General features: G+C 39.2%; 1 protein-coding gene, 1 long non-coding RNA gene and 1 pseudogene across 2 annotated transcripts; 2 read left to right on the forward strand and 1 right to left on the reverse strand.

Moving 5' to 3' along the window:
- The first annotated feature begins 439 nt into the window (after window positions 1–439).
- Window positions 440–2,638, forward strand: LOC143876588 (protein PSK SIMULATOR 1). The gene is made up of 2 exons (XM_077378293.1): window positions 440–1,299; window positions 1,392–2,638. The coding sequence occupies exons 1-2, from the start codon at window positions 851–853 to the stop codon at window positions 2,305–2,307; spliced, it is 1,365 nt and encodes a 454-aa protein (XP_077234408.1). The 5' UTR covers window positions 440–850; the 3' UTR covers window positions 2,308–2,638.
- A 4,702-nt stretch (window positions 2,639–7,340) lies between these two features.
- Window positions 7,341–8,562, forward strand: LOC143877417 (uncharacterized). Its single transcript, XR_013250617.1, has 2 exons — window positions 7,341–7,477; window positions 8,189–8,562. It is a non-coding gene; the product is annotated as an uncharacterized LOC143877417 (long non-coding RNA).
- Window positions 8,563–12,438: 3,876 nt separating this feature from the next.
- On the reverse strand, window positions 12,439–13,698 carry LOC143876343 (protein DETOXIFICATION 56 pseudogene; annotated as a pseudogene).
- Window positions 13,699–15,527: the final 1,829 nt, after the last annotated feature.

Genomic DNA, 15,527 nt, shown 5'->3' on the forward strand with positions numbered 1-15,527 from the left:
AGGACAACCTATTTACGTTGTGTCCCAACAAATGGACGGTTTGGATCATCCCATGTAGTGGGCCGTACAGTACTTTTTAAAATAATACTGGAAATACGACCTCTATATCAAGCTTCGGTGTATAGATGTTGTGTGACCTTTCAGTGTCATGGCTTTAGGGAGCTGCCGTGTCACACGTGCATCGCTTCCACCGCATTCTTGTCGTCGAGCGCACGTGCCTGCCGCAATAGTAATTCAATTTGGGAAGTGGTATATTCGCTCCCTTGTAGCGTGGTAGTGTAAAAACCGAAAAAAGTAGTCATAGACTCATAGACTCATAGACTCATAGTCATAGATACAGTAGAGAGGGTGGGCCGGGAAGAAAAGGGGGCGAGTATATCACTTTCCTTCTATTAATGTACGCCAAAACAAAACAAAACAATACAAGAGCAGAGAGAGAAGTATCTTAACTCCCAATTAACAAACAAAAACAAAAGAAAAAGGATAGCGAGGGACAATGATAAGAGAGAAATGTCACCTCAAAACCTCCAAAAGCGCGTCTGTGCACTCAAAATGGCGTATTTGTTTACACAGGTATCTCTCCCTCAACAAAAATCAGTACCCAACAAATCTCTTCTCGTCGCCTTTCTCTCTTTCATCGCTTTCTCTATATTTCTTCTCTAATCTTTAAACATCCCACGAGCAATCAACTCCTTTTCTATCTTATCTCTGCAACTCCACCCCTTCAATTATTTCAATCGTTGTCTTCTCCATAACCAAAACCCAAGAAAACCCATGATCCATAAAGAAGTATAAACAAAAAAGATAGATCACTTCTTCTTCGTCTTCAAGAACAAGAAGAAAATCATCTATGGCACTTGAATCGTGGCTAATCAAGGTAAAAACCGCGATCTCGAATGGGCTCGATTCGGTCCGAACCGTATCAAAAAACGGCAAGAAATCGAACGTGGGGGTTTTGGCCTTCGAGATTGCCGGCCTCATGTCTAAGCTCCTCCAACTCTGGCAATCGCTCTCCGATAAAAACGTCCATAGACTCCGCCATGAAGCGATCGCTCTCGAAGGCGTTCGGAAAATCGTGTCCAACGACGACGCCTTCCTCCTCGTTCTAGCCTGCGCCGAGATGGCCGAGACGCTCAGGCTCATCGCAAAATCGGTTTCTAGACTCGCGACTCGGTGTGACGACTCGGCTCTCCGGTGCTTCGACGAATTCTTTGAGGAATTTGCCAACTCGGGCCGCGACACTCATAACTGGGTTTTGAGTTGGAAGGAGATGGATTCCAAGGCCAAGAAGATGAATAGGTATTGTTGGGAATTGTCTTGTTATTTTCCTACTCCTCTTTCGTTTTATCTTGCTTTTGATCGCGGGTTTTGATTGGACCTTTGTCTGTCAGGTATGTTACTTCAACAGCGTCTCTTCGCAAAGAGATGGATGAGATTTCAGAAATGGAGCATAGTCTGCATAAATTACTACAATGCAAGGATCAAGAATCGCCGATGAGCATAAAAAAGATCGACGATCTACAACAGAAGATTTTCTGGCAAAAGCAAGAAGTCAAATACCTAAAGGAGAGCTCTCTATGGAGGAGAACCTTCGACGTGGTCACATTATTACTGGCTAAATCAGTTTTCACAGTACTCGCCCGAGTCAAACTCTTCTACGGAATCGGACACGAATCGCCGGCGTTTCTCCCTCGCAGCATCTCTGTCTCCGCGACAGTCCACCCCTCCGAGAACTCCACCACAAATTTAAAGTTTGTATCTGGTCCGTTGATCTCTAAACACAATCAAGATCTGACATGTAGCTTCTTCGACTCGAACTCGAAGCTACTCAAGCCGCCACCATCTACCTTGGGAGCGGCGGCTCTAGCATTACACTACGCGAATCTGATCATCGTGTTGGAAAAAATGATCCGATCACCACAACTAATTGGAATCGACGCTCGAGATGATCTCTACGCGATGCTTCCGACGAGTCTACGGGTGGCGTTGCGTGGTAGGTTGAGAGGGGTGGGGTTCTCGGCGGGGGATCCGGTGCTCGCCGGAGAGTGGAGAGATGCCATGTGGAAGATTTTGGAGTGGCTAGCACCACTCGCGCATAACATGATTAAATGGCAGAGCGACCGGAGTTTCGAGCAGCATAACATGGTTCCGAGGACTACCAATGTTTTGCTGCTACAGACCTTATATTTCGCGAACCAGGCGAAAACGGAGGCCGTTATTACTGAGCTTCTTGTGGGTTTGAATTATGTATGGAGGTTTGAGAGGGAGATGAATGCTAAAGCGCTTGTTGGAATGCTCGAATTTTAATGGGTTCTTCAATTTGCAGACTACTGGTTAGAGGAAGAAGGGAGTTCTTGTTTCTGATCGGTAAGATCTGGACCGGCCATTTCATTCCATTTTCTTCTCTCTCTCTCTCTCTCTCTCTCTCTCTCTCTTTTATTTTTAATATTTGGTATGGGTTTTAATTAATCAGATGGAGAGATAGTGTTTTGGTTGAGATTTTCTGAGGGTTGTTTTGTTTAAACTGTGCAAACCCTTGTCTGTAATTTGTATACGGTTGGAATCCACCTATGAATCTAGAATTGTGCAAAAATAACATAGATGAATGCTTCAATGGCAATTCATGGAGTTGAGATTACACTGCAGGTGTGTACATGGATGGTCGGGTGTATACACGAGTTTTATTTTTAGAATTGAGAATCTTGTTTTCCGGGTGGTGATATTTTCACCCCCTGCATTACGCATGCGCCCCCCTTATAATGTGATTCGACGTCAAAAAGCGTTAAAGTTGCCCACTGTTCACGTCAAATCACATTATAAGGGGGAGCATGCGTAATGCAGGGGAGTGAAAATATCATCTTGCGAATTGGGTGATGATATTTCACTGAGAAGGTGATTTGAGCTCAACGCTGACCTTCAAGAAATGACCATTTTACCCCTTCAACCTTGTATTAGTAATGTAACAAGATCCTCCTAAACTTGGAAATGATAACTATCTCTTTTATACATAATTCTAAAATCACCTCTATACCTTGGTAAGAACCCCTTGTTTATTTGGTAAACTTCAAATAACTACCAGGAGAGAAATAATCTTAGGTTAAAAAATTCCATATAATAAAAAAATAAATCCACATCAACTTTCGTAGTGCCTTTGCTTTCCATCTCTTTTTCAAGTAATGGCGCTTGCAAAATTAAATCAAAAGCAGTAGCTAAATAATGATTTACTTATAATTATAAAAATAATTACTTAATGTATTTTTAAATAATTAAATGCACAGGCATTCAAAAAGTAATAACTAAGAAGTAATCATTAATGGCCCACTGCTAAACGTGCACAGCTTGTCCACATTTATCTCTAAGAAGATTTCGTTTGAACAACCTGTCTGTGCGATTTGTCGATCATGGCCCACTATATATTGATACTTGAGACCCTTACGTGTTGCCCAATAATTGGCTCCCCCTTAGAGGTCCCCAAGACCAGCACACTTGCCCCAGTGGGCTTGCAATGAACAGGGCTCTAGCTAGCCTTCGGCTCTCAGTGTCAATGTCAGTCCAATTGAGTGCTTTCAAAAGAAATTTATTGAAGAGTTTGTGCTTGGCTAGCCCAAAATCTGAGTTTATTTGAAAATGGTGTAGTATCGACATTCCTAAATGCTGATTCTACACCAACATTTAGGAATGATATGTGGCCCATAAATGCGTTTAGATTGTTTATTACCAAAATGCTGTGCCACATGTTGTCATATCCAAGGGGTACATGGTCTATTTGAATGAAGGCGCAGTTTAACACCTAGATAATGTGTGGTTGAATATGTATGTGTTTTACATGGAGGAAGAGAATATATTAGACATTATAGACGAGAGATTGTCCATGTCTCTTGTATCTCGTCCTTGCTTGCTTCATAATTTTCGTTCCATGTTGATACAAGGTTATATGGTATTTTAGTTCGTGGAATGCGGACAATAAATTTATCCAAGCAGGATTTCCAATTCCAGGACTAGCTTAATTATCGAAGGATTTTTATCCATGTGGTGAACAACTCCAATGACCCTATTTTATAAGGGAGTTTTTTTTTAAATCCTAGAATAGTCTTGCATGGATCTTCACCTCCAACTTCTCCCCTCGCTGGGAAAGAACAAAGATTTTGTTAAAGTATAAAAAGATTAAAGAACGCCCAATGGCTTAAGCTTTTGAAGTAATTGGTTGTTTCACATGGTAACAGAGCAAAGTTCCTAGGTTCAAAACTCCTTGATATTTAAAAAACCACATGTAAAGGCGAGCTCAAAAGAGGGGTCACATGTGCCACGTGGAGGCCCTTTATACTCTTTATACGTTCAGGAAGATTTTATCTTTATTTCTTCCTTCAATTAGTCCTTATCTTTATATGTTTATCTTCTGAGTGTTATGCATAAACGCTAGTTAGGCTCTCTGCAATTCAATCCAAGATTAATAAAAAATCTCTGGCTTAGGAAGGGGAAACCGGAAACCGGAAACATGCAAGAAATCCATGGAGAATCCAGCTTTCCCTTGATACTCTAATGCTGGTGTTAAACAGGCCCGATGCGATTTGATATTGAATGCACCACTTGCCCAGGATTGATGTATTGTAACCTAATTCTACTAGGTATTATGGTTACGCTCCACTTGCATACTTAAAGACTACAATTTTCAACCGGGAAATGTTATCAGCACTACTCTATTTTGATGTGGGCACTCCTCACTTTATTAAAAGTATGGTATGACCAGCACTACAGGATGATCCAAACCGTCCATTAGATGGGCCAGAGCCTAAAAGGTTTGGACCCCAAAAATCATTTCCATAGGTTGATCCTAACCCTGCAATCTGAATGTTTGAGGGTTGATCCTAATCCTCTATAGATCGGAGGGTTAGGATCAACCTATGGAAATGATTTTTGGGGCACAACCTTTTTAGGCTCTGGCCCATCTAATGAACGGTTTGGATTATCCTGTGGTGCGGGCCATGCCATACGTTTAATAAAGTGAGGAGTGCCCTCATCAAAATACAGAAGTGCTGATAATATTTCCCTTTTCAACCCCATCCATTGTTTGGGAATGTCATCAACACGCATTCATTACTGTTGGCACGTCACAATGATAAGATGTGGCACAACCCAAAAGTAGTTCCGAAAAACGCATGTCCTCCTAAATTCAAGTTGTTGTGGGGAGCTTTCACTAATTCAATATCTCATTATGGGAAACATTTCTCTAGTCTTTAAGCACTGTATTCACGTACATATGTTTTCTGGATATTTTATATGCTCTCTGCCCAAGAAGTCCCCACGTTATTTTTTCGAAAACGTATAGCGGGCCCACTTCATTGGATGATCCAAACCGTTCATTTTCTGGGCTACAACGTAAATAGGCGGTACCGTGTAAACACTCTCCATAGGATGATTCTAACCCTCCAATCTATAGAGTTTTCTAAAATTTCCTGTCCCTCTAGAGATAGGAGGGTTAGATCAATGTATGGAAACAAAATTTTCGTGGTAACTTATTTATATTGTGGCCTAACAAATGAACGGTTTGGATCATCCCATGATGGCTTCCCTATCATTTTTTTTTTAAAATATAATCTATTGCAAGAGTGAGAAGATAGCGTGTCTGGGTCCAAGGTGGGGGTGCAGCTGGCGATAACGAACTTATATTTCTTTAAGAGGATTGCTAAACTGAAGGCCGCCCTGGCAAAAACCAACCGAAAGGGCGCACCCATTGGATCCTCCTCATCAGGGTGATTTATTATAGAATCGAAAATTGTAAAAGTAAATAAATAATAAATGCACCTTAATGCTGTGAATCCAATGGGGGCCCCAAACCTTCACTATTAATTCATTTTTGCGATTTTTCTGGTGACTGATATCAGTGCTATCTTTTTCTGTCAGGTTACCTACTAAAGAAATTCATGGAAATGAAGGCTATCCTTCTGGGGGCTAGACTTGCAGCGAAAAAGGGTCTCACTTATACTCTGATTGAATCCGATTCTCTAACTGCTGTGAATGTCATCAATGATGATTGGACCTATCCCTGGAAGGCCATCTCGGTTCTTGCTAATATTCGGGATGATCTTTTATGTCTGACTAACTAGAAGTTATCCCATGTGTGGAGGGAAGCTAACGCTGCTGCTGATTTTATCTCTAAACCCACCTGCTGCATTGAGGGAGTGGATATCCCCGTGGTTGACCTCCCTGTAGATTTGCTGGCCATCATTGTAGATGACTCTAATGGGACTCTATACCCTCGCTTGTAGTTTGCCTATTTTGTGGATATCCTCTTGTCTACTTTGCCTATTTTGGGTGTTTGAGCTGTAAATGGGAGCTTATTCCCTCTTTGTTGGCTTTTGAGCCTCCCTAGATGTAATCTGTTTTCATTATCTATGTTATCTGGTAGGGGTCCTGCCTAACCCCAACTTACCCATCAAAAAAAAAAAAAATTTGATATCAGTGCTACCATATATTTTATAATGGCATTGCTCACTTTGTTTTATAATATTTTGATTGGATGTTGATAGCATTGAGTATTGTAACGGCTGTAAAAACCTTTTTAAAATTTTGTAAAACAATTTGAGTTATGCAATTATCAAAATGTGGTAGTGCGGATATCAGTCTCCCTTTTCTGTTAAAATGTATTACATTTTGTGGACTTGCAATGAAAGAATGCCCCATGAACAACACTTTTATTATATAGTGGAATGGTGTCCAAAGTTTAATATTTTGATAATGACACTCCTGCCTTTGTTTCATACTTTTAACTTTCCTGATAACCTTTCATAGGCTGTTACGATTCCCAGTAAGCTACTGATGGCCAAACCAATATGTGTTTAAACAAGATGAGAAGTATCATTATAAAAAACGTGAGTGCAGATATCATTTCCCCATATATAAACATTTTTTTTGGTAAGTAATTTGGGGTTAGGCAGATCTCAACTAGAATTTGGGGAAGGGGAACCCATGCCCCCTGATTGGATCCTCGAGGATCTCCTCTCTATTGCGAGATTGGTATATCCCCCGCTGTAATTCTTCCCATATATAAACTTGGATAGAAAACAGAAGGTAAAACTAAGCTACTGATGATGTTGGCACTACCATGTTTTAATAATTGCACAAGCTCAGCTTGTCTTTTCTTTTTAGGGCTTTTGAGATCTTTTTGGGAACTGTAATAACCTTTGACAGCTCTTTAACTAATAAAAGACAAGATGAGTTAGTGTAATTATCAAAACATGGTAGTGCCAACATCGGTAACAAAAACTAATTCCGGGTAAAACTTAACAGCTCTTTAAGTAATAAAAGACAAGATGAGTGAGTGTAATTATCAAAACATGGTAGTCCCAACCCCCAAGTCCCAACATCGGTAGCCTAAAACTAATTCCGTGTAAAACTTAACCAGAAATCAAACAGGCCCCCTAACCGAACAGAATCCGTACATGATCGATAGCCTAACCCTATCGATCCTCCCACAACGGTTAGTTTTTTCTCCTCTTTTCTATCATTTCTCTCTCCCTCAACTCCTATTATCTGCTTATCAATTTACCCTACTTCTCGGTGGAAAATTTGTAATCCAACAATACCCATTTCTTATTTTATTGTCTTGATTGATAAATCACCAATTTAGCCTGTCCTGACTGTTTTAAGACATGGAATTTTGGGGTTTTACCGATTCAGTTGAATATTTCTGTTGTTTGTGAAGTTAGATTTCTGGAAATGTTTGTGCTCTCTATTCGATGTGTTTTATGTTTTCATAGTCATGGATAGTGTATTCGGTTGAAGTATAAATGATTAAATAACACCAACTCTAACAGCTTAAGCTTTTGGACTAATTGATTGTTTCACATGTGTGGTACCTAGTAATGGTTAATCTGTTCGTAGTCATGGATGGCGTATTCTTCTTTTTGTTTCTATGATGTGCTTCAACTTTCTATGGATCACTGCATTCTTCTTGTTTTGAGTAATATATAAATTACTGCCATTGGTATTCTTATGAAAGTAGGTGGTTATTCTTCACATTGATACTATGCTTATATTCATTGCTATCTGATGTGGCCCCTTGTCTGATTGCGTATATATGGGTACCTCTGGAAGAAGTACGTGGTTATTCTTCTCATTGATACTATGCTTATATTCATTGCTATCTGATGTGCCCCCTTGTCTGATTGCTTATACATGGGTACCTCAGGAAGAGCCACTTATTGAGCCTAGTGTGGCCAAAGACAACCCAAGTGAAGCTAATACTGCTTCCAAAAATGTTGAATTTATTTCCAAATAAAAGCATCAATAGGCGGATTGCAGCGGCCTCTACTCTTGCTGCGGTAGGACTTTTCTTATCAGGAAGAATAGAATTTGGTGTTTCTTTGAAGGACCTATCTGCCACTGCCACTCCATATGAAGATGTCAGTCTATCGTCATTTCTTTTTCTTCCTAAAAGGTGTTGATTAGTTGTTGTTCTTGTTTTTTTTTCTTTTGGCTATCAAGTATTCCCTATGGATTGTGGAATATTAATTTTTTCTTCTTTTTATATACTTGTACATGCATAAGCACGCTATAGCTGCTCATCAGTGCGCATGGTTTCATGATCAAGATAAAATTCCTGGAAGAAAGTCTTTATCTTCAAACTTTTACGTGAGAATTTGGTGTGTAACCTGTGAGGTGGTGGTTGGGGATAGGTGAGAGGGATGAAAGTGTATTCTGCTCACAAACATTATGGGAACATAGAAGGTTGGAGAGGAACATGGTTTTAAATTTCCATTGAAATCAACATGAAACGAACAAAATGTTTCTGTTTCCATTTCTACTGAAAGCGAAACACGGGCCGAAACCAAAACCTCAAGTGTATTGTTTTTTCTCCTTCTTTCCTGTATCTTTCTTGTTTTTGTTCTCTGGGTTGCCCCTTCTCGGGTGCTCCCTTTTCATTTTATACAAATCGCTCTCTCTCATATATGTGTTTGTGTCTCGTCGTCTTGGAAACAATGGCATGGCAATTACCATTGTTCCCATATTTGTACAGAGTTTTTTTGGTATTTTGGGTTAAATTCAACCTTGAGGTCGGATGTTCAATCCAGCGTATCTACCAAAAAAAATTTCCTCCTCTATTTAAACAAGAATGATGTAGTATTTCTAATTCATGGAAGTGATTTTAGATACCAAAAATCCATGCTGATTTGTGTAATTATAACACTTGTAATAATTTACATGAAGGAAATGCATAATCTTTTCAAAACCTATCACTCCACATAGTATGTTAGAAAGTTTGTAGAAATTGATCTGTCCCTTCCATGGGGGTTTTAATTCTTCCCACTTCTTCTTCCTCATCATTATCATCTTCTTCTTCATCATCATTATTATCATCACCTTCTTCTTCTTCTTCTTCTTAATGATATTATTATTGTTGTTGTTACTGTTGTTGAAGATTTTGAAGTTAAATAGGCCCTCCATACTTCTAAGTGCACTTGGTTCATTAGAATGACATGATTTATGTTTAGTTGATAGGATCCATCACTAAGGCCATTCTTGTAATACTTTGGAATTGAATCTTATCTATACAACAATTTGTGGCGTGGAAGATTAACACCCAAGCAAGTCTTACCCCTGGATATTTGCTTGTTGGATCGACGAGTCTAGGGATCACATTGGTAGCTCAGAGATAGTTTTTCAGGATGTCAAAAGTTCCGCTAACTTTGAGGCGGATAGGCTTGCTAGGGATTGAGTAGCGAGGCAGGAGATCGAGCTCTTTGACTTTCTTCCCCCTTAAGCATCTCGTTTAAATAGTTTCATTGTATTTTATTCGCTCCTTTCTTTTTTCTGACCTTCTCAGCCGGCCTTGTATATTCTCCTCTTTCTATATATGATACTTTGCCATTCACAAAAAAAAATAAAAATGATTAATACCCAAGAAATTTCCTTCTCCCTTTCTTTCCTTCTTTCCTTCTGTTCTTTCTCTTCTGTTTCTCTTCTTTCTTCTCCTTGTCCTCTCTGTTTCCATTGGTGAAGATTTATAAGCTTTACAGCAACTACAACAATAATTTTCATTATTATTATCATTATTTTACAGCAACTACAACTACAATTTTCATTATTATTACTTCTGTTATTTTTATTATTGTTATCATTATTGTTGTTATTTTTTTAGTTTTTCTTATTATGTTCACCCACCACATGTATGGAATTTTAAGAATAATTCCACCAGTTGATATGTGATGAGAAAACTTCTGTTATCTTTTTCCAATGTGGAGCTCATATGTAAATCAACATAACAAAGTTCAGAAGATTGGTTCCAGACTTTCCAGTCCTGGATTTAGAACACTTGAGCTGTGTCTGTTTATATTGGCAATGATCTCCAACTCTTGAGAAGAATAAACTGCTCATTAAGCTTGACACTAAACTGTATTGACTTTATGCTACTTCTGGTGAGGCATTCCACTTTTTGCTTTTTCAGCTGATCAGAAATTCATAGTTTCAAATCATCTTGCAACAAGAATATTCGGGTTTTTGTGTATTTGTTTAATTTTTTCAGGGAAAAGAAACTGTGAGAAGTTAATCGGAACTCGGAAGTCAGTACTTCAATTTTTGGCATAAAAAACAGTTTCAGACAAAGCTTTGAAAGATTTTAAAAATTCCCAGACTGTCTTCCTTGAATTAGTGCAGCATCTTAATCGTATGCCTTTAAATTCTATGGAGTAAGATGCCATTCATTCTCTTTGGAAAATTATAAAATCAGCAAAACGTTCAAGGTTTGAAATATTTGAGTCTTATTGCTCATTGCTCTCATTCCGCTATCTACTAGTGATAAGGTCGAGAATCAGAAGGTCCTTTCGGCCCTCGAAAATCACATATTATGAGAAGTGATTAGTGTAATTCGTTTATTATATATATCTCGCTTTAAGAAGCAAATCACAGATGTGTACATGTGATCATCATTGACGTATATAAGTAAGGAACACATGGTGTTGGAGGCTGAAAAAAGAAATATACTAGCAAACTTGAAAAACTGATATTAGTAACCCCTTGTTTGTTTTTTGGACCCATCTCCTTCCAAGTTTCTCCCATTGAATGTAAAAATTACCAACCAATACTCAAGAGCCAATAGAAGAAGTTAAAAGAAAACAGGGGTTTGAATATCGAAACAACAGAGTGCAAATATCAGACCTCATCCTTGAATGACTCCCAAAGTAACTGAATTGAAATGTAGTTTGCAGATTATCAGAATGCAGCACTGATTTATTATTATTTTCTTAATCATTATTAATTTTTTCATGAGGTAAAACTAGAGCCAGAGCTTAAAAAGTATATGGTTATTAATAGATACAAAGAATTTGTAAGGTATTTAACAGGGGTTTGCATTATTAAAAAATATGCAGACCAAAAAAAAATTTAATAATTATAATAAAAGAACTTTACATTTATAAAGTTTTAATTAATCTCTGGGCCACCCATGTTTTTCTCCCATTATATGTAGTATAGATGGGTAGCCTTAGGATCTGTTTGGATGGCAAGAAAGTGGTAGAAAACAAAACCCTTTTCAAGTTTTTATCACTTTCTTTTGTTTGCTTGCGCTAGAAACGGCTTTCCAAGTTGGAAAGAGATTTTTTTTTCGGGAAAGAACACAATAGTGCTCTTTGATGTTCTGCATGCTGGGGCAACCCACGCACACCAGCTAAACAGTGATAGTCATCTACGGTCGAAGCTTCAAGAGCTAAGGCTCGATTACCCTTTTGTGGGATCCTCCATTGCTAAGTTTCGATAATGATTCTACCAGAGTTGCCCTTGTGTTACATAATCTTATACTGGACAGACCTCTCAGTAATGGCGAGGTTGATGTGGAGTCTTACTTCACTGACCTCCAAGCATTATGCGGATTAGGAGAGCAGGCCTCATTTCAAAAGAACTTGTATCAGTTCTTCCTCCTCTTGGCAGGCTTGATAAGTTGTGAGCATGGATCAAGTGAAGTTCAGGTGGCCCTCAACGACATGCTTAGCTTGTTGTTGGGTCCTATTTTGGTTCCATCCTGTTGAATAGTAGCTAAATCATACGCCATACTTTGGGGTGTATGATATTTCTCTTGTGTTGCAGATCCATTTTGTGTCGTCCTTTTTCCTTTAGTCAAAATGGATGTGTAGATTGCTAATGTCTGAAGAGTTATTGTTGGCATTAGATTGGTAAATAGTTTTAAACATTTTGTAGTGTAGAAAAGCATGGCTCCTCTATTCAGAGAGAAGGTTTACTTGCAAAGGAGTTCTGATGTTTATGCTTAATCTTCTGTACTAGAATACTTTGACATCATTTTTTTAATATGTTTCCTTTCATCTTTAATTCTTTCCAAGATTCATATGAGAAAACTTTATAAAAAGGAAAAAGAGAGAGAATACATAGAATGTTATCATTATAAACTCAAATCAATTGTTCGTTGTCTTTTGTGCTAAGCCACAATTTCTAGAGCGAAAGAACAACATCTCCACTCCCATCATCACCTTCTTGCTCGACACAAACAAGCTTTTGTGCCTTGCCACCTTCCTCAACCCAATCAATCCTCAAAACCAACACTATCAGAATAACAGCACAAGTCATCATCCCAACCAAGAAACCCAGCAACATCCCAGCAAGACCAAGCCCCACCCTGAAAGCCAAAACTACACCCAAAGGCAAGGCAAACAAGTAGAACCCACCTAGGTTAGCATACATTGCCAGCCATGGCCTAGCTGCCCCCAGAACTATTCCCCCGCAAACTTCCAAAGGGAAGTTAACCACCTCCACCAAAGCCATTAACAACATCATCTTCTTCACCCCTCTCATGACCCCATCGTCGTGGCTATACAAAGACCCCCAAGCCCCTCGTGCCTATATCATAACCGAGCTGCCTATGCAACCCATGACAATACTTATGGCCAATGACACATAGGCAGACCTGCCCGCAGCATGAACCTTGTTGGCACCGTGCTCATTTGACACACGTGTGGACACACATGTGGCCAATGAGAGCCTGATGGTGTATAGCAAGTAGTCGAAGTTTAGCACCACCGCTAGTACCACCACCGCCCTTCTAGCATCTGTTAAATGCCCAGTCAACAAGACCAAGATTTCATAGCACCACCACTCTAGGAATGTGGTCAAGCAACACGGTTCGCATAGCTGGAGTAACCAGGTCCAGTCACCCAGCTGTTGTTCCCACCATACTGCCTCTCCCCAGCTCCTCAAGTTATGCCTTTCCTTAGCCAATAAGTACAAAGCCAATAGAATTACGACAGTGAAATCTGTTACCCAAACAGCTATAGCAACTACCTCAAGGCCTTGGAGAGAAAGATGTTGATGGGCGCATGAAAGGCAAGAGCCAGAGCTGAGCTAAACATCATAAGAACTGTTATGCTTTTAGAACTCAAGTAGGCTTTGAGAGGACAAAGAAATGAAGTGGCTACTAACTCTGGGAGAAGATATGTTAAATGGTTTTTTGCAACCATTGAGATGTCTTTCTGATGGCCGAAATGTAAGAGGATTTTGTCTACAGTGAGCCACAAAAAAGTGACGGGGAGTGTGGTTAAGAGGAGGAGGGTGGTGGTCATTTTGAGAGGCTTCTCTTTGTTTTTGTTCTAATGCTGATGTTGTGGACATGGTTAATGAGTAAGGGCTTGAAGGTTTTCTCATAAGATTCTACTGAGTGCATGGATTTCGTGAAGATGGTTGGCACAGCGATGAGAGCTTTTCAGTAACGGCCAATACAGGAGAAAACTACTGGGTTTCTCTGGTGGTTACATAAAGGGAGTGAAGGAGATAGGTAATTTTTTTTGTTGGCAGCAATGTATGAATAGAGACGGTTTTAATTTCCTTTTGAATTCTTTCACAAAATCATTCCGGTTTTGGGATTTCTTGAAGCTGGTTGTCACTTGTCAAAGAGAGGAGAGCTTTTCAGTGACACCCAATACAAGAGAGAGCTAGTGGGTTCTCTGGTGGTTATATAAAGGGACTGAAGAAGATTGGTAGGCCCATCCTCCCGGTTTTGGACTTTTTTTGTATAAAACAACCTTGAATCTTTTAGCATTTGCGCTAAGGAGATGTGTATTCACTGTGTAACGCATCCACTAATGAGTTCTGACCACACATTCTTCAGTTGCTAGTTTGTTTGTTTTGTTTTTCGACATAATGCACTTGAATTAGTAGAGCTTTCATGGCTGATATTGAAATAACTTAAACACAAAAAATTTAAAATAAAACAAATGACATTTCGTTATTGCTGTAAAGGTGGTCTTGGGTACATCTAGGTGGTTCATTGCACTTTCATGCTCTGAACCGTCTATATTCTAGAGGGATTTGCTAGGGACTATCGCATAAGGCATTTCTCGGGTGGACTGTTGCATGAGAGAGCAGCCACCTCAGATGAATTAAATGAATAAGACAAAATCTGAGCCTTTGTGGCTGCTCTCTCATGCAACAGCCTGCCTGCGAAATGCCTTCTGCGATAGTCCCTAGCAAATCCCTATTCTAAAATATATAATCTGTCGAGCCTAACACTATCTACATGACGCATACACGTTTGAAATAGTAAATAAAGAACAAGCGCAAGAATAATGAGTGTTCTATGTGGTTTAACAAATTTTTTTTTCTTTGAACGATATGGTTTGCAAAATTGTCTATAGCCATAGGAGAAAATCATCTTCCACTATGAGCAACAAACACATGAGATTATAGAGAAATAACATGTGATCCCTGAACTCAATTCTTACACACGTGGTCCCTCTTTTTTGTTTTTTGGGTTGGCTGTACACGTGGCACATGTGGTTCATCTTTTTGGGTTGACTATATACATGGATTTTTAATATCAAGGAGTTGTTGGGTTTAGAACTTAGGACCTGCAGTGAAGCAGTAGCTCTATACCATGTGAAACAACCAATTACTCCAAAAGCTTACGCTATTAGAGTTGGTGTTATTTAATTTTTTTGAAAAGCGACATAGAATCCATTAATAGAGAAGGGAGGCGGAACCAGGAGTACCATTCTACAATACAAAATATTAAGGAAGATTGGAACGGGCATTCTCGAACCCAAAACAGTGGAAACCAGCTCCGTATGAATACATTGAAGCAAAGACAATCGTGCTCAGACTTCATCATGTTTTCTTTTAGCTATCCCCATACTTTTCGATACTGTAAACATGTTGGCTACCTCTCACGCAGACCTGATGACCCTTCAGCTGAGCCTAAAAAGTTTGGAATATACTTTTCCAGCACTGCCTCCTGTCTTACATGCTTGTAAAAGTAGAGCAGATCTACGGAAACGCATAAGCAAAGGAACAGCTCCCTCAGGCTATAACTAAAGGCGATTAACCACTGCCGAAAAGATAAATGCAAACATTTTGCTGATAGACTAAAGTGTAACAAGAAATGCTATCCCTAAAATTCCACTTCATTCTTCCTCTTCAGACTAAAATTAGCCATGTATCTGAGTTTGGAACTCGCAAATTTTAGTACTAATAGAAGAATTCCACTTCCGAATCACATATACCCCTAAAAAGACTCTAAAAAAAACCCACCA

This window comes from Tasmannia lanceolata, unplaced genomic scaffold (genome assembly GCF_043159265.1).
Source record: "Tasmannia lanceolata isolate RefF3 unplaced genomic scaffold, GAP_Taslan_0.1 ptg000005l, whole genome shotgun sequence".
Lineage (NCBI taxonomy): Eukaryota > Viridiplantae > Streptophyta > Magnoliopsida > Canellales > Winteraceae > Tasmannia > Tasmannia lanceolata.

Bases quoted from the DNA above. Each gene is read 5' to 3' on its own strand.
- LOC143876588 (XM_077378293.1), top strand. From the start codon at position 851: ATGGCACTTGAATCGTGGCTAATCAAGGTAAAAACCGCGATCTCGAAT. The intron at 1,300-1,391 runs GTATTGTTGGGA...TTTGTCTGTCAG, and splicing joins AAGGCCAAGAAGATGAATAG to GTATGTTACTTCAACAGCGT.